This window comes from Hippocampus guttulatus, chromosome 13 (assembly GCF_054856545.1).
Source record: "Hippocampus guttulatus isolate MCC_2025c chromosome 13, RoL_Hgut_1.0, whole genome shotgun sequence".
Taxonomy (NCBI): domain Eukaryota; kingdom Metazoa; phylum Chordata; class Actinopteri; order Syngnathiformes; family Syngnathidae; genus Hippocampus; species Hippocampus guttulatus.
The window spans coordinates 12,972,307-12,996,700 of NC_141273.1; the positions used below are offsets into that span (position 1 = coordinate 12,972,307).

Sequence of the window (24,394 nt, forward strand, 5' to 3'; positions counted from 1 at the left end):
CGAAACGCACACACTGTAGTTTCAGCTCGATCGTGCACACTTTTTGGACACTTTTACGCACTTCTCGTTGGCTTCCAATGGGAATTAATCGCGTGCGCGCAACCTTTGCGTCGATTCCCAGAACGCTGTGATTTGAATTTTTATTCCTTTTGTTTTGGAGGGGGAAAACTTTCGAGGCAAACATGCCGGAGAGAATCAGCATTTCTGATTTTGTGGATCTGACCAATGAGGATCTGTCGTCGCCGGCCACGTCCACTTTTCAGGCCAAAATGAGCGACTGCCGGAGCACAGTGTCCGCCGTGGAGGAGGTGAGTGGCCCGTGGTTGTGGAGTCAGACGAAAGGAGATGTGTTTACCGGCGGCGTGCGTGTTGTGTGACTTCCGTGAAATACTCACCTTTAGACTGGCCTACTTTTTGCTGGCCCTATTTCGCTCACAATCTCCGCTGATGTGCCACGTTGGGCTTTTGCATTGGTAAAAAAAAAGTGCACAGGTGTGTTGCCAAACAGTACAACTCAAGGGTCAATGCATTATTATGTCACTAACACATACCTGTCAACTTTTCGGAGCGCCAACCTGTATAAACTACCAAAAAAATCCTTATAAAGAGCAAAAAATCCTTATAACATACCAAAGCATTTTATATGTCAAAATAACGGCAGAAAAAAAACCACGAAATTTTCAATGATATTTATTGTAGATCTCCATAATACAATGTCTGGTTAATGTCTAATCATCATTGTACTTAGTGGCATTACTGTGTTCAGAGTTGTATTCCTGTGTTACTTTTTTCACCAACTCCAAATCATTTGGAGTTGGTGAAAAAAAACCCCGGAAATTTTCAGAATCCGTATGATTTGTGCGATACGGCCATATACGTAAGATTCACCACAAAATCCGTATGAACTATGGCTAAACCGTATGAGTTGACAGGTATGCTAACATTTATGTTAGGTTGATGGAGCAAGCTGAATGGCCTTCAATGTTACTAATAAGAATGTTTAAAAAAAAAACAGTCTTTGTTGTTGTTGTTATGGGACCAAAAACGACCCCCCCCCCAATATTTTTTAAATTAATTGATCGATGAATCAGCTGCAAAAATGTCATCGTCCGGGCCCTATTTGAAATGTTCTCTGTTTCATCGATAAGTGTGAAAGTTGGCCCCGGGATCGCCTGTCGGCAAGTCGAGGGTGTCCCCAACTTCATGCCCAAAGTTACACATGAACCCAATGTATGTTCCGTTCATGAGATACTCAAAATTGTCTTCAATGTTGACAAATACACAAATTCATCACTGTGCATTTGCTTTCATGTTGCCAATACTAAAATATTTTAGGTTGTGTGAGGGCTGCAAATGGTCTTCAATTTTTACAAAAATGTATGCCAGGTTAATTTCAAGACTGCCTTCAATGTTAAAAAATGTCTGTAATCGAGGACCAGATGTCATCACTGTCTATGAACAGTTAGTTTTGGTTCATTAAAGACATCAATTCGTGACTGGCTGAAAATGCGCCGCTGACTTTGATGTTGCCAGAAAGATAAATTTTATGGAAACTGAGGACACAAAACAGTATGCCCAGTGTGTTTAAAAGCACGTGTCACTGTCTTTGATTTTAGCTTTATGGAGGCGTCTAATTGACTTCAGTGACTGTGAAAATGTTTGTTAGCATGATCAAAGACTCAATAAATTTAACAGATTACAATTATGAATAGTTCATTGAAGACAAGTAAATTCATGGCTGATTGCAACCACAACACACTCTGTTGTTGTCTAAAAGATTTCTTTTAGGATAGCTGAAAGCTCAAATAGTCTTCAAGTGATCATTCCAGACCCCGCCTCTTTCCCTAAATTGTTATCGAAATACGACCTGCTTTTTTTTCCCCCATTTGTGTGTTAGTCTGAATGCTGTTCTTCCAAAGCCTCTTGGGCGAAGGAAGAGAGGCAGGGAGGCTGCTGTGAACTTTGCCATAAAATAAATATTCTGCACCAGTTAGTCCTTCCTGTCCTATCTTGTGCAAAACAAGGAGTCAACGCTGAAAGATTCTGGGACATCATTGCAGTCCTGATGTGTCAGCAAGAATATCGCAGCAGATGTTATTGAAACCCATGTGAAGATGATGGAATCTTTTTTTTTTGCAAAGCATGTCTGTACATAACAATTTTTATGGCTATGAAAGTAGCAGCTCATGGGTTGATACTGTATGTTCAAGGCCCCGTCCTTCATATAGTGGGTATATTTAGTCTGGGACATGTTGATGAACAGTGAGGGGTAACATGTGGACATGATTGTGCTTTGCAGGGTTTGGCAATTCTTTCCCTCTTCTCCCTCTCCCTTGTACGCTCTGCAGCTTGCTTTCTAACCGACTACATGATGACGACGGTTATTCATCCTTATAAATATAACGTACGAAGAGTGTCGCTGTCATTCCCAGCAGCTCCTCTCAGAAGGAGATGGATAAGTAATGTTGAAATAGCATCCTGTCAAAGCTTGAAATAAGTGGTTTCGCATCAAAGTTTGCGAGGTAAACTTGGCATTTTGTGACTCATCAAAACGCATTGAATAGCAAATCAACCACCGAGACACTCGTCAAAATAAAGTAGAGGAAGAAGAAGAACCGCCAAGATTGTCCAGAGGAGCTTTGCTGGGCACACGTCATCCATCTACTGCGGCTAGTTGGATGTTGAGAGAAGCACTGTGCTACTTCGCAGGGGCAGCTAGCTAGTACTCATGAAGAGATGATGACAAATGTCTACCGTATTTTCACAACCATACGGCGCACCGTAATAAAACATGTAGTCTCAGTTGCGGATGCTATTTCTGTATTTAACACATACACAAGAAACATTGTTTTATTGAACACAGGCATGTATGCTAGCTTAAAAAATAAGATAGCATGCATGCACGCTAGCATATGTTTTTAAAAAGGTAGCAGGAGCAAAACCGAGTTCGGTTGTACTTTATTGAAGTATTTAACAGTGTACTCATGTTATGAAAGCCAAGTGAAACCGGCAGAGCAGCAAAATAAAGGATTCAAATCTCCAAGAAAGGGCCTTTATTTAATGTAACGCAGAACATGACACTTTTTTTACTGCAGTGAGAGCGGCAGGTGTCGAGCTTTTCCTTGTAATGCGGCGGATGTTGTTGTGCCACGGTCGGAACCTCTTATACACAGAGATCTTGCAAAATCTTTACAAATGTACCTTTTACACAGAACTAGAGGCCAGTATCTAATAAATTCTTATTTTTTTGTTTATGCTTGGGCGCCATTTAAATTCAGGTTGATTGACTAGTGGAAGTGTACCGATCTGGGCTCAAGCGGTCCCCCTCCTTTTCACCTACCTTTTTAAATGGTAATAATTGAATGCAAAGCTGTACGGAAATGAAAACATAAAATATCAAATAAGTACAGAAAAACAAAAAGGATTTAGTTTCAGTTTGCGCTTTGGTTCACTTCCAAATTAAGCGGCAGTTCAATTGAGGAGTGTGAGATTTCCCCAGCATTTACCTGCTGATCTTTCCTCCAGCAAGTTATTTTCATGTTCCATCATAGAAATAACCAGACAAGCTTGAATTAGTCCAGAAAGACGGGAAAATTGCAGTAAGCGATGGCGCACACAAACGTGAGTTACAGAGCGGCGTGCCCTGATTGAGTGTGTCTGCCCACATGTGTTGGAACCAAACTATAAACACTGTACAGCTTCTTGCCACTGTGTTTATCCTCTGCCACCGACACCCCCCCGTCTCCAAACTCCGCTTTCATCACTTTCCCATTCACCGAGTCGCATTTCACAGCATCCATTTAGCCTTTTAATTAGTGGACCCACGCTTGAGGGTTGGTGGGAGTGTGGAGAGACGGGAGTGAAGTTGAGCAAAAGGCCCCATAAACGGCACCACCCAACAACACACAGTCTCTATTAGGTCTGAAATTCTGCCTCATTAAAGCTGTTTCTGGTGACAAGTAGAGGCGGAGTAGCACCTCGTGTCTGGCTCAGCGGAAAAACCGAGTCTGTGTGAGGTCGAGTAAACAAGGAAGTGTGCTTGTTTGGGAAAACAAAACAAAACAAAGCCCTTACACATTAGCGATCACGTTGGCTACCTGTATACCAGAAGACTTTATGAACATTTGGAAAAGACCCTTGGAAAACTGTTATCGGAAGTGCGCTGACTCCGGTAAAATGCCAATATTTCCTTCTGAGTTTCAGTTTTTAATCTGAGACCGTGAAAGCTGTTCGGTGTAAATCCAGCATTCAACGTGTCGAAGATACTGTGTGGGATTGGAAGTGTTGACTATGAGACTCACTGTCCAAACTCCTTTGTGTTGATGATCATGATGTCATGATGCATTGAGTTTTGTCTTAAAGGGACCACTCCTAAAACTGCTGGGTTAAAAGTCACCCAAATTGGCCAGTGCTGGGTTATTTATACCTAGCGCATTGGGTTGACGATTTAATCGAACAGAGGAGAAAAACTACTCAAAAATTGATGAGTTAAAGCTACCAAGAAATGGATGACCGGGTTTCAGTATCGCAACTGCTACTTCCAGCCGCCACCAAAGGTCTCCTAGAATGTTCCATTAAATTTACTTCAGCTTTATTTAATAAAAAAAATTCCTCGTCTCACCCCCCCTCGGCTGGTGTCCGTCCCTCATTCAGCTCAGGTCCTCTACCAGAGGCCAGGAAGCTTGAGGGTTCTGCGCAGTATCCTTGCTGTTCCCAGCACTGCACATTTCTGGATTGAGATGTCCGATGTTGTTCCCGGGATCTGTTGCAACCACTCATCTAGTTTGGGGGTCACTGCCCCAAGTGCTCCGACCACCACAGGCACGACTGTCACCTTTACCTTCCAGGCTCTCTCCAGCTCCTCTCTGAGCCCTTGGTATTTCTCGAGTTTCTCGTGTTCCTTCTTTCTGATGTTTCCATCACTTGGGACCGCTACATCCACTACAACGGCTTTCCTCTGCCCTTTATCTATGATCACGATATCTGGTTGGTTCGCCATTACCATCTTGTCAGTCTGGATCTGGAAGTCCCACAGGATCTTTGCTCTGTCATTCTCCACCACCTTCGGAGGTGTTTCCCATTTTGACCTTGGGGTTTCCAGTCCATACTCCGCACAGATGTTTCGGTAGACTATGCCAGCCACCTGGTTATGGCGTTCCATGTAGGCTTTCCCTGCCAGCATCTTACACCCTGCAGTTATGTGTTGGATCGTCTCAGGTGCCTCTTTGCACAACCTACACCTTGGGTCTTGTCTGGTGTGGTATATCTGGGCCTCAATGGCTCTGGTGCTCAGGGCCTGCTCTTGAGCAGCCAGGATGAGTGCCTCTGTGCTGTCCTTCAGGCCAGCCCTCTCTAGCCACTGATAGGACTTCTTGAGATCGGCCACTTCAGTTATGGTCCGGTGGTACATCCCGTGTAGGGGCTTGTCCTCCCATGATGGTCCCTCTTCCAGCGCCTCATCTTCTGTTCCCCATTGTCTGAGGCATTCTCTGAGTACGTCATCTGTTGGAGCCTTCTCCTTGATGTATTCATGGAGCTTGGATGTTTCATCCTGGACAGTGGCTCTCACACTCACTAGTCCCCGGCCTCCTTCCTTTCGGCTTGCGTACAGTCTCAGGGTGCTGGATTTGGGATGGAACCCTCCGTGCATGGTTAGGAGCTTTCGGGTCTTAACGTCCGTGGTCTGAATCTCTTCCTTTGGCCACCTTATTATTACTGCAGGGTATCTGATCACTGGCAGGGCATAGCTGTTTATTGCCCGGGTCTTATTCTTGCCATTGAGCTGGCTTCTTAGGACTTGCCTCACTCGCTGGAGGTATTTGGCCGTAGCCGCTTTCCTTGTTGCCAGTTCGAGGTTGCCATTGGCTTGTGGTATACCGAGGTACTTGTAGCTGTCCTCAATGTCTGCTATTGTTCCTTCAGGGAGTGAGACCCCTTCAGTGCGGACTACCTTTCCTCTCTTAGTCACCATCCGACTACATTTCTCAAGCCCGAATGACATCCCGATGTCGCTGCTGTAGATCCTGGTTGTGTGGATCAGGGAGTCTATGACCCTTTCGCTCTTAGCATACAGCTTTATGTCATCCATGTAGAGGAGGTGAGTGATTGTAGCTCCATTTCTGAGGCGGTATCCATAGCCTGTCTTGGTGATTACTTGGCTTAGGGGGTTCAGTCCTATGCAGAACAGCAGTGGGGAGAGTGCATCACCTTGGTATATGCCACAATTGCATTTGAAAACGCACCAAGGAGACAACTCGGGTTATATATATATATATATATATAACCCGAGTTGTCTCCTTGGTGCGTTTTCAAATGCAATTTCCATGACGCTAGGTACGCTGGAATCTTTGGTGGTGGTGCATGAATGTAGATGACTGACATGCTTGCTCACCAGTTGTTGTTACTCACACTGTTGTAATCTTTTGGATTACAATAATGATGGCGCGCACGTCTACACACACACACACACACACGCACACACACGCACACACACACACTTTTCTCACACACACATAGCTCAGAGGGTATGATGCAATGGGTTTCTTGTCATTTTCCATGCATATTTCTCTTATCTTTTTTTTTCCATTCTATTATTTGAGCTAGAAATAAATATGTATTGTATACATAAACACAGAAAAGACACTTGCCGTTTGACGTAATTATCAGGAAAAATATCGGTATCTGTATCATTATCGGATATCAAATAAAACGTGTATCAGGGTAGCAATTTTTCTTCCATATCGCACCCCTCCAAATTTTGGTTTGATCTGAATGGGTTGCCTCGAGAATGGCAAGCTAATGTGTCATTGTTGTGTTGTTTTGACAGTCTCTGGAGATGGATCACACGACTCTACAAAAGATGAAAAAGATGATCAAAGCCATCTACAGCTCTGGAATCAGTGAGTGTGTCGTGTCCAAAGTTTATGCCTCTTACGCCTCTTGCTTATGCATTTCATGTCGTCACACCGTTACGCAGACTTTGCTCGCCTGTCGTGTGTCATTTTGTTGATGTTGACGCTGCACTTATCATCTGCGCTGACTTGAGTGTGAAGCAGAAAAACTCATTCATGACGTCAAGTCGTGCAACTAGCTGTCTGGGGCGCTTTGGTGACCAAGAGAGGGACAGGAAATGAAACGTTTGTCATTTGGTGAAATAGTGGCCAAGGTCAACACTAGCTGACAAACTCTCCATTGGGGTCTGGTTTGACCATTGCCAAATACATCATCATAACATCACATCGTCTTTGAACTTAAGATGGCACCCGAGTAGGCAGCCGTCAGCAAGTGCTCTCATGAGCCTTGCTTTTTTTGTTGTTTTTGTGTTTGGTTTTCACTTTTTGTTTGTTGTTACGTCGTGTGGACCTGATGTGGACTTTTTTCAGCATTTCTGGCCACGACATTCATCAAGTAGGAGACTCTGTGCTTGGTGGTTGCGCCTTCTCGGCAGCATGGGTATACCAGCACTGTTTTTGACTGGGAGGAATGTCGGCGCCGTTTGACTGTCATTGCTGGACAGTCCGGGGCGCTTGTGTCTTGCGCCTGTAATGGGCAGCATTTTTCACCGCCCCGCTTTGTTCAGCGGAGAGATCGGTGCTGTTGAACGGGCTGCGGCCGGATGGATGTAAGTCTTGAGGAGCCGACAATGAGAAGAAAGGAGCGTTAGTGCGGAGCGCCGATGCGGATTTGGAACTGGGAGTCGCGGCTCGGAGTTTGAAGCGGATTACGTGGGACAGGAGAAGTGAACTAATCTCTTTTCGTCAATGGACGCTACAGCTTCGTGTTTGCTTTCAAAACTTAGCTTGTAGCAGACGTGTGCACATTTTCAGCATGACGTCTCTGATCCACTGGTGAAAGGACACTTTGATCCTCTCCTCTTTCATCTATAACTGCTTCAGACAAAGTGTATGCAGAAAATTGGTGAAGATTGCATGACTGTCTGTGTCCTATCTGTTGTGTTGTGTTATTTTTGTTATTTTGACTTCAAAATGGCGCCGCGTGAGTGGCTGCCTTTCCAGCAGCTCCTATATTTGTTGTTCTACTTCTTCCTTTCATAACTTTGCTGCTGTGAATTGGGAATTTCTCCATTGCGAGACTAATAAAGGTTTTCTTATCTTCTTATCTTATAATTGTCTCAATGAAATTACGTACAGTACAGCAGATGTTTAAAAAAAACATTAACAGAAGGATGATTCACTCTTGAAAAATGTATGAGAAATGCTTGTGGATATTCTCATTCATTCTCATTTCCGAGAAATGGGTTTCAATATTTTTTGTAGGCCCTTGTTTTTCCACTTCCAGATGTCAAGTCGAGGCTACATCAAGGCACCCTCTGACCCCACTACGACTTCTATTCCTTATGTTTAGTATGTACCATCATTCAGGTTCTGGTTTACACTTTCGCTGTTTCAATCAGGATTCCCCATGATCCTTCAAAAACAAATGCTAGCGTGTTTCTGCGGGAAAAGGAATACGGAGACACGGACAGTCCCCCCCCCCCTCCCTCCTCTTGACCTTGCTTGTTATTAAGAACCCATTGATATTGCGAGACTAATAAAGGTTTTCTTATCTTAAACCCTTTAACGTTATCTAAAGGCATTGCTCCAAGTTGCACGGTATGAAATAATGTGTTTACATCCATCTGGAGGCCAACGTGCAAATGGGATGTGATTCCGTCAGCAGTGAGTCGTTTGAGTGCATGTGCGTGTGCGTGTGTGTATGTTTGTCATTGAGAAACATGGACCAACTCCGAGGATGTGTATGCTTGACGCTCCTCTGAACTTCCCATTCCGACCCAGAAGTGAGTGAGTCACAGATCTGCTGCCCAGAATTTAGGCAAGCATACAGCATAAACTGCAGATGAAGGAGAGGGTTGATCGTAACTGCCCGCCTTCGACCATCATGTTTTTTTTTTTTTCAGTCTTTAATCACTCCCGATAGAAATCGTACAACAACACTGAGTCACTTCGCCCCCTTGACACCCCCCATGTTCAGTGAATGGAAATGTCATCATCTGTTTCCAAAATTGGTTTCCGTTTATATTGCTCCCAAGTCAAAGCAAAAAAAAAAGGTCAAACTTAACATCTAAATGATCATATTTTTCTCCCTAACAGATTTGTTTGAAAAAAGGATTCATCCCGGCCTCATCCGGGCCCCCCCCCCCCCAAAAAAAACCTTTCACTTTCTACAGTTCATTGCCTTCCCTTCATTAAATCCAGACCCTTTTAAGTTGCCTTGTGTTCTACGGCGGGACAACTAATGGAACCCACACGCTGCTTCGAATGACACCATATTCATCCTTGCAGCTCACATGGAAGCCAAGGAGCAGTACACAGAGGTCCTGGAGAAACTGGGCAACAGCCACCTGAGCCAAGACAACAACGAGGTCTCCACGGGCTTCCTCAACCTGGCCGTGTTCACCCGAGAAGTCACGGCCCTGCTCAAAAATCTGGTGAGGAATGAGTCGGGGTGAGGGGTGAGGTTAGCTTGACGCTTGAGAGAAGAAATTAATCACTTCGATAGCGTATTGGCAGGTGAGCTGCAGTTTGTCAGACATTTTAGCAGCTTGACCAACATAGTCATTAGTCCTTTGCTCAAATTAAATCGTGCATGTCTGTGTGATAAATCTGCATAGGGAAGTCTCCCCCTGATCTTTGGAGATTTTAATGAAGAACAGAACTTTGCGAGTGATTCAACACAAACACACACAAACATAGATGAGAGCACTTTATCCCACCCACTCCCTTGCTCATATGTGACAGTCCCAGTCTTGCAGGGAAATGAATGGGAAGCTTCAAACAGGTTTGTTTGTTTCCAAGCATTCTCTTCTTATGTCAACTTGCTGGCTAAAGAAGTCTGCTGTAAGGACTCAACAGAAACAGTCCCAATAGCACACTGGGTTATATAACCGTGTTCCAATTCAAACGCTTGGCAATTAATGGCTGTATTGACTTGCATTTCTGTGTGTACACAGCAGTATGTATGTAATCGTGATGATTGTTCTTTTAACCCATTCACTCCCAAAGACGTTTTTAAATGTCTTTTCAGACTTGGTCTAGAATTGGCTGATACTGAATGAGTTTTTGAAGAGAACATTTTTCAGTTGATTTCCGCTTTTATGATAAAAACAAAAAAAAATGTGCTGGTCGCGAAACCGTGAGGAGATGAAAAATGTATTTGCATTGTCTTTAATTTTAGGGATAAAAATGTGACCATTTTTGGGGCGTTCTGGAACCTCGCTGTCTCTTTTGACCTCTTCGGAACCTCTTTGCAATGCAGACACACGTATGCATGCAGGCGCGCACACGCAGAGTTGAAAAGCTGATATATCGTGCTTGTCTTGGGCTCTGACACGTTCCAGGTGCAGAACCTCAACAACATCATGGCCTTCCCTTTGGAAAATGTGCTGAAATCGGAGCTGCGCGACAGCAGATTGGTGAGTGAAAAGTTCTCTTGATAATCTCCAAACAAATGTTCAACCCTCTTACTGTTAAATGAACTCTAATGGGACAAAAGGCACTTGGAGGAGGCTTCAACGTGTTTCCTCCCAAATCAGCGAGTGATTTTACTCACAAAAAGAAGAACAAACGTTGTCGTGCGACTGCAGAAACAAAGCATAACACAACTTGATTGAACATGATTATTAGCATTAAATTGGCACAGTTTGAATCAAAAGTGTGTTGATATTACATTTTCACCACTTTAAATTGGCTAACATTGCGTAAAAATAACAGACAGATTGGGGACGGACCAATCGTATCGATTTGTGAAAAAATAGGAATTTGACCATATTTAGGTATGGAAGGTTTACACCCGCAAGCTATGATCTGTAAAAATATTCTGCTAGTAAAAATAATCATTCAGACAAAAAGCCTAAACCCAAACTATTAACGCCCCTCAAGTTTAAAGTCGTTCCCCATTGTCAGCTATTCATATCGACATGAAACTGCTTTATAAAGACGAATGGCAAAAGCAATGTTCCGAGCAGATCTAACATGCTTATTGTTTGACTGTAAGATTCACCATGGGAGTAGACAAGCAAAAGAGTGACCTCACACTTCTGTAAGCTACTGTCACTGTGTATTATTCACACAGACGATGGCAACTGGCGAAAGCCGGTTTAGCCAGATAGCAGACAAGTTATGCGCTAGCTGAGCCACAGTGACGCTCTGTGCAGTCATTTTTTTTTAAAATGTCATATTAAAGCCGTGCATTGTCTTGTGTTTTCCTCAGGAGCTGAAGAAACAGATGGAGAGGAGCTGGAAGGAGTACGACTTAAAAATGTAACTCTAATGTGACGTACCCTTCAGTCTTCAACTTAGCTGGCTCAGCTTGCTAACCACATCGATATTGGCTAAGTTAGCCAAGTAGCGTACCGTTTTGATTTATGGGGTAACAACCACAGCATTATAAGGTGCAGCTGTTTATTTGACAATGATTCTAATATATAGTGGGTCGTGGCAATTATGGGACAAAATCATAAGTGCAATTATTTTGATTGATATTGAAATCCCGATACTGTGAGTAAGCAATAAGCAGGCAATGTGTCGAAAGCGAAGTCTGTGGTTTATTTCAATGTACAATGTGTGGAATGATTGCTGTTGTGTCTTTAGCTTTATCCATGAAAGAGCTAACAGCAGCATAGCATTGTTTTCAAAAGGATACTCGCACATTGTTTCTATTGAAATTTCCCCTTCCTCCCTCTTTACTGACTGGAAATTCAGAGCTTATGTTCGTGTTACTCGTCTACCATAGAGCAAAACTCGAGAAAGAGCGCAAGGAGAAGAGCCGGCAGCTCATCCGGACCGAGGGATCGGACAGTGGGGAGGACATGGAGAGGGAGAGGCGGACCTTCCAGCTGCAGATGTGTGAGGTGAGTCGCCAGCACAAACAACACCTTGCACATACCTGAACTGCTCTTTACCCACATTGACATGGGTGGTCTTCTTTTCTTCTTTTAAGCTTCCAAAAGAGGCTTCCAACTCGTTTTATGGGAAAAATATTCAGGGGGTGCTCTGAGGGGAGTCCGGCTGGGTTCCAGTTGGCTGAATTACTGTCATCCACTCAAAAGAGTTTTTTGCTGTTTTATGATGCAACTGAATGTTGAGGGATTTCCTGCACAATGTGCAGATGGACCTGAGTGTTCAGTATCTAAAATGTTCAAAAGACTACAGTGAAGGTTTTCTAGCTAGCTAGCCATCTAGCTAGCCAGTGAAGGTTATCTAGCTAGCTAGCCATCTAGCTAGCTAGCCAGATAACCTTCACTGTGAAGCTAGATGACTAGCTAGCTAGATAACCTTCAGTGTAGTCATGATAGCTAGCTAGCTAGATAGCTATTTAGCAACATACCTGTACATTTACGGTTTTGTTTTTTCCCCAGTACCTTTTAAAGATACAGGAGCTGAAGGTCCGACAAGGCCCCGATCTCCTCCAGAGCCTCATAAAGTTCTTCCAGGCCCAGCTCAGGTCAGCCAATTTCTCTGTCTTTTGTACTTTGCATGTATCAACAGGGTATCACATACGCTGACGGGGCTGAAGGAACAAATTATCTCGTGTTCCTTCTTGGCCTGAAAAAGTGACATTTGAAAATTCTTTTTCTGCTGTTGGTTAACCATTTTGCCAATTGGAACCATACCGGCGGTTTGAAGCGGACTGCTTGAGCGTGTGATGTTGTTTGGACCGAAGTGACGCCATGACTCAGCCTTTCTTCTGCCTTCGCCCCCACCCCCTCTTCTCGTCTCAGTTTCTTTCAGGACGGCCTGAAAGCTGCAGAGAATCTTGCTCCCTTTGTAGAGAAACTGGCGTCCTCGGTTCACACGGTAATAAACAGTCACTTTGTGCTTGTCTTTTTGTTGTTGTTGTTTTTAAACCTCTGAAATGCTGGTGAAAGAAATGGATTAAAGATTGTAACTCTGGCTTGCATATGTGATGTGCAAGAGGGATGTTGTCAGTGCTACTTGATTGGATGCCAAGTTTTTCCATTTCAACATAACAGATGTGACATCAGTGTTGTCTTTTTTTCACCAAAACAGTCCTTTTTTCTGTTTCAGTTGATGTGAACTGTAATCCCCTGCACATTTTCAGTTTACTATTCACAAATTCACTTATTTTCTTTTTTTTTTGTGTTGTTCCAAGCAACCTTTTCTCAGCTATTTGTGAAAGTAGGTTGAAATTATGCATAGGGACTGTATGTTAACTCATTCAATGCCAAAGATGTTTTCTCCTTTTTTTTAAATTTTAAGAATCCAGGCATTTCATCTCAGGTACATCTTTGTTTTTTTTTACATTTTTTCCACATGGTAGGGTAAAGAAGGGAATGAAAATGCACTTGAAAAACAAATGAAATCCATCCATCCATCCATCCATCCATCCATTTTCTAATCCTGTCATCCTCACGAGTGTCGCAGGTATGCTGGAGCCTATCCCAGCTGTCTTCGGGCAGGCGGTAGGTGGGGTACACCCTGAACTGGTTGCCAGCCAATCGCAGGGCACACGTAGACGAATAACCGTCCGTGCTCACACTCACACTCACACTGAGGGACAATTTAGAGTGTTCAATCAGCCTACCACGCAAGTTTTTGGAATGTGGGAGGAAACCAGAGTACCCGGAGAAAACCCACGCAGGCACAGGGAGAACATGCAAAGTCCACACAGGAAGGCCGGAGCCAGAATCGAACCCTATGCTTCTGCACTGTGAGGCCGTCACGTTAACCGTTTGTCCTCAATGAAATACAAAAAAATAAGAAATAAAATTACTTTAGGTAAACATTATACGAAGAGTTTGAACTGTTTTGAGCTTTATTTACAGTTTAGATTATTATTAATTATAAAGTGTGATTTTTAAAAGGGGGTGCATCAACCACTCGAGGTTTTTGGCCACGGGAATAAAAGCTTGAGAGAGAGCCATCCATCCATCCATTTTCCGAACCGCTTGATCCTCACTAGGGTCGCAGGGGGTGCTGGAGCCTATCCCAGCCGTCTTCGGGCAGTAGGCGGGGGACACCCTGAATCAGTTGCCAGCCAATCGCAGGGCACACAGAGACGAACAACCATCCACGCCCACACTCACACCGAGGGACAATTTAGAGCACCCAATCAGCCTGCCATACATGTTTTTGGAATGTGGGAGGAAACTGGAGCACCTGGAGAAAACCCACGCAGGCCCGGGGAGAACATGCAAACTCCACATAGGGAGGCCGGAGCTGGAATCGAACCCGGTACCTCTGCACTGTGAAGCCGACGTGCTAACCACTGGACTACCGGGCCGCCTTGAGAGAGAGCAATTACACAATATGAACCGCCACAATGAACCACATTCACTTTAAGGATCTCAAAAGGGAAGTGTTTCCACTGGTTCTTTTCCGCAGCAAGCCAAAACTCTTCCTCTGCAAGCACAAGCAGAGATTGTTATTGGAAGACATAGTTCCCCTGTCAGCACACAGTGAAAAACCAAAGCTTTCTGTCACACTTTCCCTCCAAATTTTCCCGACTTGTTCCGCTCTGCTCAGACCTGCCTTAGCGCGATGGCCGGAGCAAAAAAAAAAAAAAAAACGTTGGAGGGTGGCACGTTTTTCTGGTTTGGCACAGGTGGCGAAACGTGCCTCCGCTCAGACTCGTCGCCGAGTTTCCAGATAACATCGTGTCACTCATCGGCCATCCCTCCGGGGAAAAGTGCTTTTCAGTTCAACGGTTGTTTGTGTTGCGCACCGGATGACACGCACTATTGTTGTTTGTGATTTGCGGGGGAGAAAAGGCGCGACCTCTACGGGGAACACACCCAAGTCTGTAGACCCGGCAGTGGTCCGCCTGTGCCTCAGACAGAACTTGGACACAGCTGATGCCGATTCATGTATTCCGATATAATGTGTGGCGAGGTCAGCGTCGGCGTCTGTTTCGCTGAATTCCGCTCTAAAGTCATCGGAGAATAAAATCTAAATCTCGATGAAGGTTTCTCATTCACCTCCTCTGATTTGACAATGATTTCTGGTACTTTTGCGGTAGGTCCGGCTCGACCAGGACGAGGAAGTCAAACAGCTTACTCAGCTGAGGGATTCTCTTCGCTTGCTCCTGCAAGTGGATGGCAAAGAGGTGAATCTTGAAACGTAGCAGCATATTTCACAGCATAAATCAGAGACTGTTTTGAGACTTTTGCATGAAGAGTTTTAGGACCCAAGCACGGCGGTATAAATGCTCCCTTGAAATTGGTGTTTCTTTGTCGTTTACTTCTTGGGCTAAATGAACTGCAGTTTTGTTTTTTTTATAAGGGCTTTCACATCCTCAAAACTTACTTTACAAAATATGCTTGTTTGTTTATTCTTATTAAATAACCGTATGCAGTATAAATACACATGGGTGTACAGTAACAATGAACAGATTCAGAGTTTGTTTCTTGTGCCAGGAATACCTAAACAGGAAGAACTCGGGCAACGGCTACAGCATCCACCAGCCGCAAGGAAACAAGCAGTACGGGACGGAAAAATCGGGGTTCTTGCTGAAAAAGAGCGACGGGTGTGTAAAAGATCATCGCCACGTGTGAATTTTATGTCATGTTGAATTGATGTGGGAGCACAGAGATGAATGCATGGAACAGGAAGGGGGGAGGTTGTGGTTGTAGTGATGGTAGTGGTGGGGGGCGGGGGCAAGGAGGGTCTCATACTTGCCCCCTTCCAGCTGGTTTCCATTACCCTGACATGAAGATTCAACATGGGCCCCTCCTATAACTTTTTTTTCCTTTTTTTTTTTTTTTGGAGGATAAGTGGTTTTGTTGAGTGGACCCAGCTTTTAGAAACAAACACATGAAACACACACACACACACATCTACAGACCATGTATAGCAGGGGTTCCCATGTGTACGGTGCACTTCCATGGTTTGAAATGTGAGGCTTGTTAAAAATGCTCGTCATTGCCACTTTTTTTTTTCCTCCGGCAGGATCAGAAAAGTGTGGCAGAAGAGGAAATGTGGAGTCAAATTTGGCTGCCTAACCATCTCTCATAGCACGGTGAGGACCACAAATAAAATGGAAGCCTTTACTCGTCCCGCAATGGTGAAATTCATGCTTGACAGCAGCAAGCAATCTTAACGAAACTAATAATGGCAATGTTAATTCTTAAAAAAAATAAAAATGTGTGTGTGTGTGTGTGTGTGTCTGCATGTCTTCCTGCCTTCATGTCTGTGTTTTCAGATCAACCGACCGCCAGCCAAACTCAACCTCCTGACCTGTCAGGTGCGAGCAAACCCGGAGGACCGCAAAGCCTTTGACCTGGTTACTCGTGAGTTTTATCTTTGACCCTTAACCCTGACTTCCTTGGCGTTCTATAAAGTGGCTTCACTTTCGGGGGGGGTTTCTATTTCTCATCCAGAGTCAACTCAGCTCGTTGACTTAGGCCGTCGGAAGCATCGCTGTCAGATTTCATGTCTTTTTTATTGCCACCGCTCCTTGTTTTCAACAGATAACCGAACATACCATTTCCAGACGGAAGACGAGCAGGAATGTGTGATGTAAGAATTCGATTTTGCTTTCACATTGGTCTCCTTATCTCATACTCACTGCATGTCATGGTCTGTTAATTTTCAGCCTAGGTGTAGGTCAAAATTCAAGGATATGAATAACAACAACAACAAAAAAATGGGTCACCGAAAGCGACACTAGCCTTTACAATGGGGAAAAAAAAGGCAGATTCATTTTGTATTATGCCTCATTGGACAGTACAGCTGTACCTAATAAAGTGCATCCAGGGTGTCATCAGGTCTGCACAACAATGATGGGAAAGTAAAGGACATTGAAAAGGAAAGGAAAGCGCTATTAATAGGATCCCTTTTGTCCAGATGGTTTTCTTGGGTGGGAATTCCCTCTGCGCTGATCATGCAAGAAAGCTTTTGTGCGTTTTAATGTGGAAACGGGGAAAAGTGCATGATAGGGGTTTAGGACATTGTGTAACTGGTTAATTAGTTTCATGTTTTCTGGCGGGTCATCGAATTTTGATGCCCTGCTCCATCCTAAAAACAAAATCATAACATGTTGTGATTGTTCCAAATATTGAAAACAAATCATCAGAATGGCGGCCCCCGCCTCCGTGTGAGAGGCGGCAATGTGAATTTAAGAAATGATAACTGTTGATGATGCAAAAAAAAAAAAAAAGAAAAGCAATTGTTTCTTTTCACTGAAATGTATGAAAAATATGGTTTATCTGAATACATGATTATTCTATAGAATTTCGAGTAAGTTACTTGAATGCTGAAATATTGGCTTACTGCGGCCCTACATTCAACCTCCTCTTTAGATTTTTTTTAAGGTTGAATAAAACCCTTGCTTCAGGCCCCTGAGATAAACCTGCAAGAAATGCGCCTCAAAATGAGTCAATTCAAGTGCTCCTCAAATAAAGTCATCGATTAGCAAAATTGCAAAAAAATGGGTTATTGTCACGTGTGTTCATGAAGTTGTTCATGCGTGTGTTGGTCAGCTGGGTGTCGGTGCTGCAGAACAGTAAGGAAGAGGCTCTGAACACAGCGCTGGGAGGAGACCAGCTTCACCTCCAGGACAGCGGCCTGCAGGAGCTTTCCAAAGCTATCATCAAAGAACTTCGCCACATGCCCGGCAACGACGCCTGCGCTGACTGTGGCGCACCAGGTCAACAGATTGAACTTTTTATTTCGAACATGCAGTACATACGTTATACATACTGTATATACCATATATATATATATATATATATATGTTGTATATTTAAAATTGGAATGTTGACCTGTCTTTTCATCGCAGATCCAACATGGCTGTCCACGAATCTTGGCATCCTGACCTGCATTGAATGCTCGGGGATCCACAGAGAACTGGGCGTCCACTACTCCAGGATCCAGTCGCTGACCCTGGACCTGCTTAGCACCTCTGAGTTACTGGTACCAATATGATGCACTGTCTTAACATTAAATTAAAAACATACTCTGAGTAGGCCATTCGACCTGTTTGTGCCATTTTGACACCTGGGGTATGTTTGGCGCGTGGGAGTGCTCCGTTTCGTACTCAAGATGGCCTGGCATGAATCATGTCATATTTTTATTGTACTAACCGTCACGCTTCTTTATGCAGTTATTCATGATAGTGCTCCCCATGATAACCCCCCCTTCGCACAGTAGAAATCGAGTGATTTGAAGTTATCCACAGTCAAGAATAGAATGTGAGGTCACATGTATCCTGCAATTAATATGATGACCTCTTCATGTTAACCAGCACCTTGCGCACAAGAAATGAATGACTAGTGGAAATGACCCAAGTCAAAAAAAAAGCCCAACGTGTACTCAGTCCTGCGCGGGTTCATATGCATGCAGAATGTGCAGTACATGTAACACAAAGGAATATGCTCAATGGAAATAAACAGTACGACTTGAAATAATCCACAGTCAAAACATTTCATAGCACGCTTGGTCACACATTCACCGGAGTAATTAATAGTAACTGCTTCCTGGCGAAACAGAAATAAACCAGAATAACTGGCAATGTCATATCGGAAAATTAAATTGATGGCTCCTTTTAATAGAAATAAACACGACGACTCAAGTAGCCCTCAACCAAGGAAGTCCCGGGCATACTCAAGTCACGCAAATGCTTACTTATGTCCCATCACCTTCTTTCCATTTATTCATAACTACCACCTTGCACAGTATTCAACACTACTATCAATTGTATTTATAGAGCACTTTAAAAACCACGGCAGCTGCAAAAAATAAGCGGGGTACATAAATGAACACCAGATAGTTGAACATAATTTACACACAGTAAAACAGACAAAATGTAAAGACACTTAAATAAGGGCTCAAGTCTTGTGCCGTGTGGAACACCAAAGAATTGAAATGGGTTTTAAGGTTTTAAAAATGGGGCTTGTCTATTGTGCACCAGCTGGCAAATAATTTTTTATGCGAGTGTGTAATAATGTGTGTGTATAGTAATATATAATAATGTTTTTGTGTCTGTGTGAGACAGTTGGCTGTCAGCATTGGCAACACAAGATTCAACGACATCATGGAGGCGGGCCTTCCAAATGACGCTGTCAAACCTTTACCACAGAGTGACATGTGAGTCCTGCGTTTTAGTGTTCAAAATAATAACAAATCTTGAATCTAATTTGAACGCGCTCTTCCAGGAATGCCAGAAAGGAGTACATTGTGGCCAAATACGCCGAGCGCCACTACGTTCTGCGCAGGGAGACGATGGAACCCGGCCAGCTGTACGACGCCGTGAAGAGTCGGGACCTGACGTCTCTGCTGCAGCTCTTCGCCGAGGGGGCGGACCTCGCCAGACCGCTTTCGTTGGCTGATGGACAGGTGAGGGCCGTTGACGTCACGGAACATCATGTGAGCGGCGTCATGGTAACGTCAGAGGAATCTTATGACACTCTAATGGTAAAGTAAATTTCGCAACTCAAACCGGTGTCATATATGGCACAGATAAACTATAGTGCATTTGACCGGTTTCAAGTCAGGTTTGTGGTTTCAAACAAGGTTGAAAAGTTGTGGCTGGTGGCTCTGGATCGAGATCACTGGTCCACTTGACCCCCAATACAAGTAGACTTTAATAACCACATGGCTCAGCACCAATGTAATTTAATGTGTTTCTTGGAAATACTCCCGACATGTCTTCATCTTGTTTTCTCGCAAAGGTTCTGAAAGAAACTGCTCTTCATCTGGCCGTGCGTCTGGAAGAAAGAAGCTCTCTGGCCATCGTGGACTTCCTGTGCCAGAACAGGTTAGACATAAACAGCAGTCAGACTCTATGTCACGATTCAGCAAAACCTTCGGTCATTTCGACCAAGAGGGAGGGAGGTTGCGGATGGAATTTTTTTTTGGGGTGTGTTTGACGTGCGTTTGGTGTATTGCCCGGCAAAAGACATTTGCTGTCCATTGAAATTCATCCATCAATGTGGGTTGCTGTGGGTGCCCGGTGGGACAGGATGCCCGCCGGCCTTTGCCAGCCATCGTCTACACCATGTCACATTTTATTTATTTCATTTTTTCAATATTATCAAAATCTGTATCAAATGAACTCTCGTCGGATTTTTGCCCCAACAGCAACTGCTTGGAAAAGAGGACAGTGGAAGGCAATACAGCTCTGCACTACAGCGTCCTCCATCACAAACCTGAATCGCTCAAATTGCTGCTGAAAGCCAAGGCCACTCTTCACATAGGTACCAACTTACGTCTTTATACGTATTTACGTATTTATACAAGGACATTTGGAATGAAACGATTTATTGATTTCTTTTTAATTGTTGTGTTTCAGTGAACTCTGCAGGAGAGACTGCCCTTGATATCGCCAGGAGGCTGCAGCACACGCAATGCGTTGAGCTGGTAAGACCTCGCTGCATGAGCTTTCGACACAGGCCCTGTCCAAATACCCACACTACCAATGTGTGTGTGTGTGTGTGTGTGTGTGTGTGTGTGTGTGTGTGTGTGTGTAGTTGGAGCTGGCCCACAATGGGAAGTTCAACTCTCAGATTCATGTGGAGTTCACGTGGGACACGCAAGCTCAGGAGATCTACGACAGCGAGGACGACTTGGACGAGAGGGTAAACATCAAGCCACACTTTTCCTTTTACTGCGCCACAGATTTTATGTCAGAAAAACATCTTGCCACAAAAAGTAGCTACATTTTTGGACCAGGAATGTTAGAGTTTTGTTTTCTTGCAGGTGAGCCCCGTACCCAAGAACCGCTCTCCGGTGTCGTCCAATGGAGGCGTGGGAGCCCGCTGGAGTGTGGTGAGCAGCACCGGCGGTAGCCCGGCCAGCAGACCTTGTCAAACCTACGAGAACCTGGAGTTCCTCTACAGAAATCCCCTGGCCAACAGCGCCCCCTCTGGCATATCCATGCCACCACCGCTGCCCGCTAAATCCACCCCTAAAGGTAACAACTACTAAATGTAGGCACAGTGACTAGGGAATCTGAGCATCACAACCATTGGCGGCTCATCACTAGAGGGCGCTAGGCTTCCTACACCTCCTCACTCCCACCGAATGACGTGTCCAGCAGAATTGTCATCTTCCATTGATCTGTTCAGGTCGCTCCGATCCTCAACTGTCGCTCACAACACCAGACGTGAGCCTCCAACCTCCCAGACGCGCTTCCAACCCGTCCTCCAGCACGCCCGGTTCCCAGGCGCAAGCCAGAGAGAGCCCCCCATCCCCTGCCACGGAGAATCAGCCGCCGGCTGGAAAAGCAACCAAGGGAAGTGGGCTGTGGCCTCACAGATATTCCGGGGAAGTGCAAGCCGGCACTGCCTGTGCCTCTCAAAGCACCGCAACGTCATCCCAGAACCACATTGGGCCTGTCAGGTAAATTTACAAAGTAGTTATGGACTCACCCTTTTGCTTTTTTGCCCATGAATATCATTGGCAGTGGGAAGTAATTAAGTAGATTTTCAGGTATCTGGTACTCCTTTAAATACTTATTTTTCTGACTTATAATTTCAGTCTTTCCAGCCTCTCTTTTTTTTTTTTTCACTTGTACTGAAGTGGAGGAGGCGAATCAATCCTTCTACTTTTACCAGAGTATTTTTCACTCTGCTGTACACTTCTCTTCTTTTGCCAGCTCAGATTGTGACTGTCGTCAAACTTCTTTCCAGTTCTGAAAAGACCACATCTTATCGTCGCACCAGCAACGGAGGAAACAACCAGGGCAAGTGTGCCGTGTTGTCTCCCACCAGCAACCAGGAGGAGCCATATTGTTTTGTAGGTGGAAATTGCGCAAGCCTCGGCCTGGCACCCACCACAATTGCCCCGTCTTCTTCACCTGGCGTCACCCCTGCCCTGCGACCACGCCGGAATGCTATGGTACCACTACAAATGGCCTCTTGAGCCTTAAAAATCCTGAAGACGTACTACTCCCAAAATGTTCGGGATAATTGGCTTTCAGGTGAAATTTCAGGATACACGATTAGGTTTCACATGTCCCAACGGTTCAACACTGCTTGAGCTTTTTTCCTGTTCTCCAACAAAAAATTGAATAGCATATTGAATATCTAAGAATCTCTTCCTTTCTGTCACACCTCCAGTCTCTACTGGTGACACTCTGAGGTACTCTTGACCAATTGACAGTTGTCTCATGATCATTTTAGGTTCACCCTGAAATTTCACCAAAAAGATAAATATCCCCTTTTTTAAGTGTCTCCCAACAAAAGATACATTCTTTATCTCATTACATCCCATGTAACTATCAGGTGTCGGGCAACAGGCACCACCAGAAGCGGGTCAAGGCCATAGTGGATGGCAGACCGACCAATTCAGAGCAGCTGACCTTTTTCAAGGATGAGACAATCGTGGTCACGGTCTCTACTGACCCCCACTGGTGGGTAAGTGTAACTACTTTTTTTTTTTTTAACAAGGTGAAAAGCTGAGAGAAGATGACTAATGCACTCCTTAAAATAAAAACATGTTTATTTTCTATTTAAGTTTCTTTATACAATTCATGTGGTTTTTATTTTTTAGCCCGAAAACACTTGATTGACTCTTCAATGTCAAGATAAAAAAAAAAATTGAGACACATGCCCTTTTCTCAATTTTTCATATTGTAGCTTGTTACACCTAAATATTTTGATTTTTCCTTTCTATTTTCACAGGTTGGTTACATAGAAGGGGACTCATCTAGGAGCGGGACCTTCCCTGTCAACTACGTCCAGAAAGTGGCAGATTAAACATGTCTGTGAATGACAAACTGAAGCAGCATCAGATGCTGGTTGGCGTTTTTTTTACATTTTAGCGAGCAGGTGGACTTTTATGCTGTTTTCCAACACGGATTTACTCAAACTGGAACATGGTGAGTGGATGAAGGACATTCCCCGCCAGAGACTACACAAAGTGATTTGAAATTGCTGACAAGGAATATCAAACTTTTGAAAATATTCATGAAGTCCTCCATCCTTATATTGAACTTTTCTCATTTTTCTGAAAACGTTTTTGTTCACAGGTACGGACGGCATTGGCCATTTCCTTACTTTTCCGAGCCAATCGCTTTTAAAAATGCACTTTAAACTCACATGGAAAAATTCCTCGGAAATGCGTGTTCATGACTCAAGGCCAGCTGGTGTCTAAAGAAGTTGCTAGTTGATACCATGGACTTAAATAGGAAAATGGGTTTTGTGCTTGCATCCGAAAAGATCTTCTTCAATAATTAACATTAGTCACAGACTATCAGGCTGGATTTACACAATAATTCCAAGTGGCCAATTCCAATTAAATGATGGGGCGCACAAATGGTACATATCTTATTTGGTTGAGTCCTGATGATACGTCTCAAGATATAAGATCCTTGCATTTTTTCCCCTCTTTCCGCCATTATGGCGTATTTCCCAGTTGTGCCATTTGAGAATAAAAGAAATAAGACGACATCTCATTTGAACCACATAGTGTAAATCCAGCCTCGGGGATATTTGCTGATATGAGTGATTGCGTGAAAAGAGTTACTGTAAGTGTGTGCACATCACGGACACACAATTGCACTTGCTGTACATATTGTAACTAGCGCCTGGTATTTAGGATTTTTTTATATATGGACGTATAACTAAAAAACGTGTAACTCATGTCATGGGGATTACTGTACATGCTAATTGATGTATATAATCGTCTAAAATGTCAATGGTGTGTCTGTGAGTGAATATTTTTCCCTCAGCGGCCACAATATTAGACACTACACTTGCATGTAGTCTGTCAAATTTACATTTGTTGTCAATCATGCACATTTGATGTGCCTACTGAAGCTTCACACACTTGCGTACTGGACATTTTATGAGGTACACGTTCACACTGTATGAGGGAATAGTTGACTAAGCTATCCCCTTTTGTTAATGACCGAAATTAAATCCAACGTCTAATTGATCCTTCAAGCATAGACAAACGCTCCCGAATCCAACGCGTTTGTGCAATTTGACAGCTGCGGTTGCCTTGTTAATATTCCCATCATGCCTCTGTAATCTCCTCTCCGAGCACGGCTGTCTCTTGGCAGCTGCAGCCCAGTGTCCAGCACGATGACATTCCAACCTGTCACTTATGTAACAAAGCCGAATAATAACAGCGGCTTCGTAGCCAATACGAACGGCCCCTAAAGCCTGTATGGATTTATGGCATTAATGTGTGCACAACACAGCGCTGGATGCCGCGCTAATCTGCGAAAAGCGAGAATGATTGTATCTCTGGATTTTATTTAAGCGTGCCCTGAATACGTTATTAGCGTCTGTTTAAAAGCCATCTGTGATGTGTAACATTGAAATGGAAACGAGAAGGTTCTCTTTATGTGTACCGTACCCCGAGATGTGCCCTTAATGCTTCCATTAAGTGAGCAAAGCCAAAAACATTCATCTTAATGTAAATCCATAAATCCTGTCTCACAATAATGAGTGCTAAATCAAAAGTGGATT

At 44.0% G+C, this 24,394-nt stretch overlaps 1 protein-coding gene across 3 annotated transcripts; it reads left to right on the forward strand.

Annotated features, from left to right (window-relative positions):
* On the forward strand, positions 1–23,621 carry asap3 (ArfGAP with SH3 domain, ankyrin repeat and PH domain 3). 3 transcript variants are annotated; one of them, XM_086127731.1, is made up of 26 exons: positions 1–308; positions 6,827–6,899; positions 9,303–9,448; positions 10,358–10,432; positions 11,230–11,279; positions 11,752–11,869; positions 12,377–12,462; positions 12,740–12,815; positions 14,998–15,084; positions 15,395–15,504; positions 15,927–15,996; positions 16,180–16,267; positions 16,448–16,496; positions 17,459–17,625; positions 17,758–17,891; positions 18,973–19,064; positions 19,133–19,313; positions 19,649–19,734; positions 20,058–20,173; positions 20,269–20,336; positions 20,447–20,554; positions 20,676–20,889; positions 21,044–21,317; positions 21,608–21,815; positions 22,202–22,333; positions 22,601–23,621. In XM_086127731.1, the coding sequence occupies exons 1-26, from the start codon at positions 183–185 to the stop codon at positions 22,673–22,675; spliced, it is 3,009 nt and encodes a 1,002-aa protein (XP_085983857.1). In that variant the 5' UTR covers positions 1–182; the 3' UTR covers positions 22,676–23,621. The 3 variants fall into 3 exon arrangements, with proteins under 3 accessions (XP_085983857.1, XP_085983858.1, XP_085983859.1); XM_086127732.1 differs by having other exon boundaries at positions 22,202–22,329; XM_086127733.1 differs by lacking the exons at positions 22,202–22,333; positions 22,601–23,621 and having other exon boundaries at positions 21,574–21,711.
* The last annotated feature ends 773 nt before the right edge of the window (positions 23,622–24,394 follow it).

Bases quoted from the DNA above. Each gene is read 5' to 3' on its own strand.
- asap3 (XM_086127731.1), top strand. From the start codon at position 183: ATGCCGGAGAGAATCAGCATTTCTGATTTTGTGGATCTGACCAATGAG. The intron at 10,433-11,229 runs GTGAGTGAAAAG...TGTTTTCCTCAG, and splicing joins AGCTGCGCGACAGCAGATTG to GAGCTGAAGAAACAGATGGA. The intron at 20,337-20,446 runs GTAAGACCTCGC...GTGTGTGTGTAG, and splicing joins ACACGCAATGCGTTGAGCTG to TTGGAGCTGGCCCACAATGG.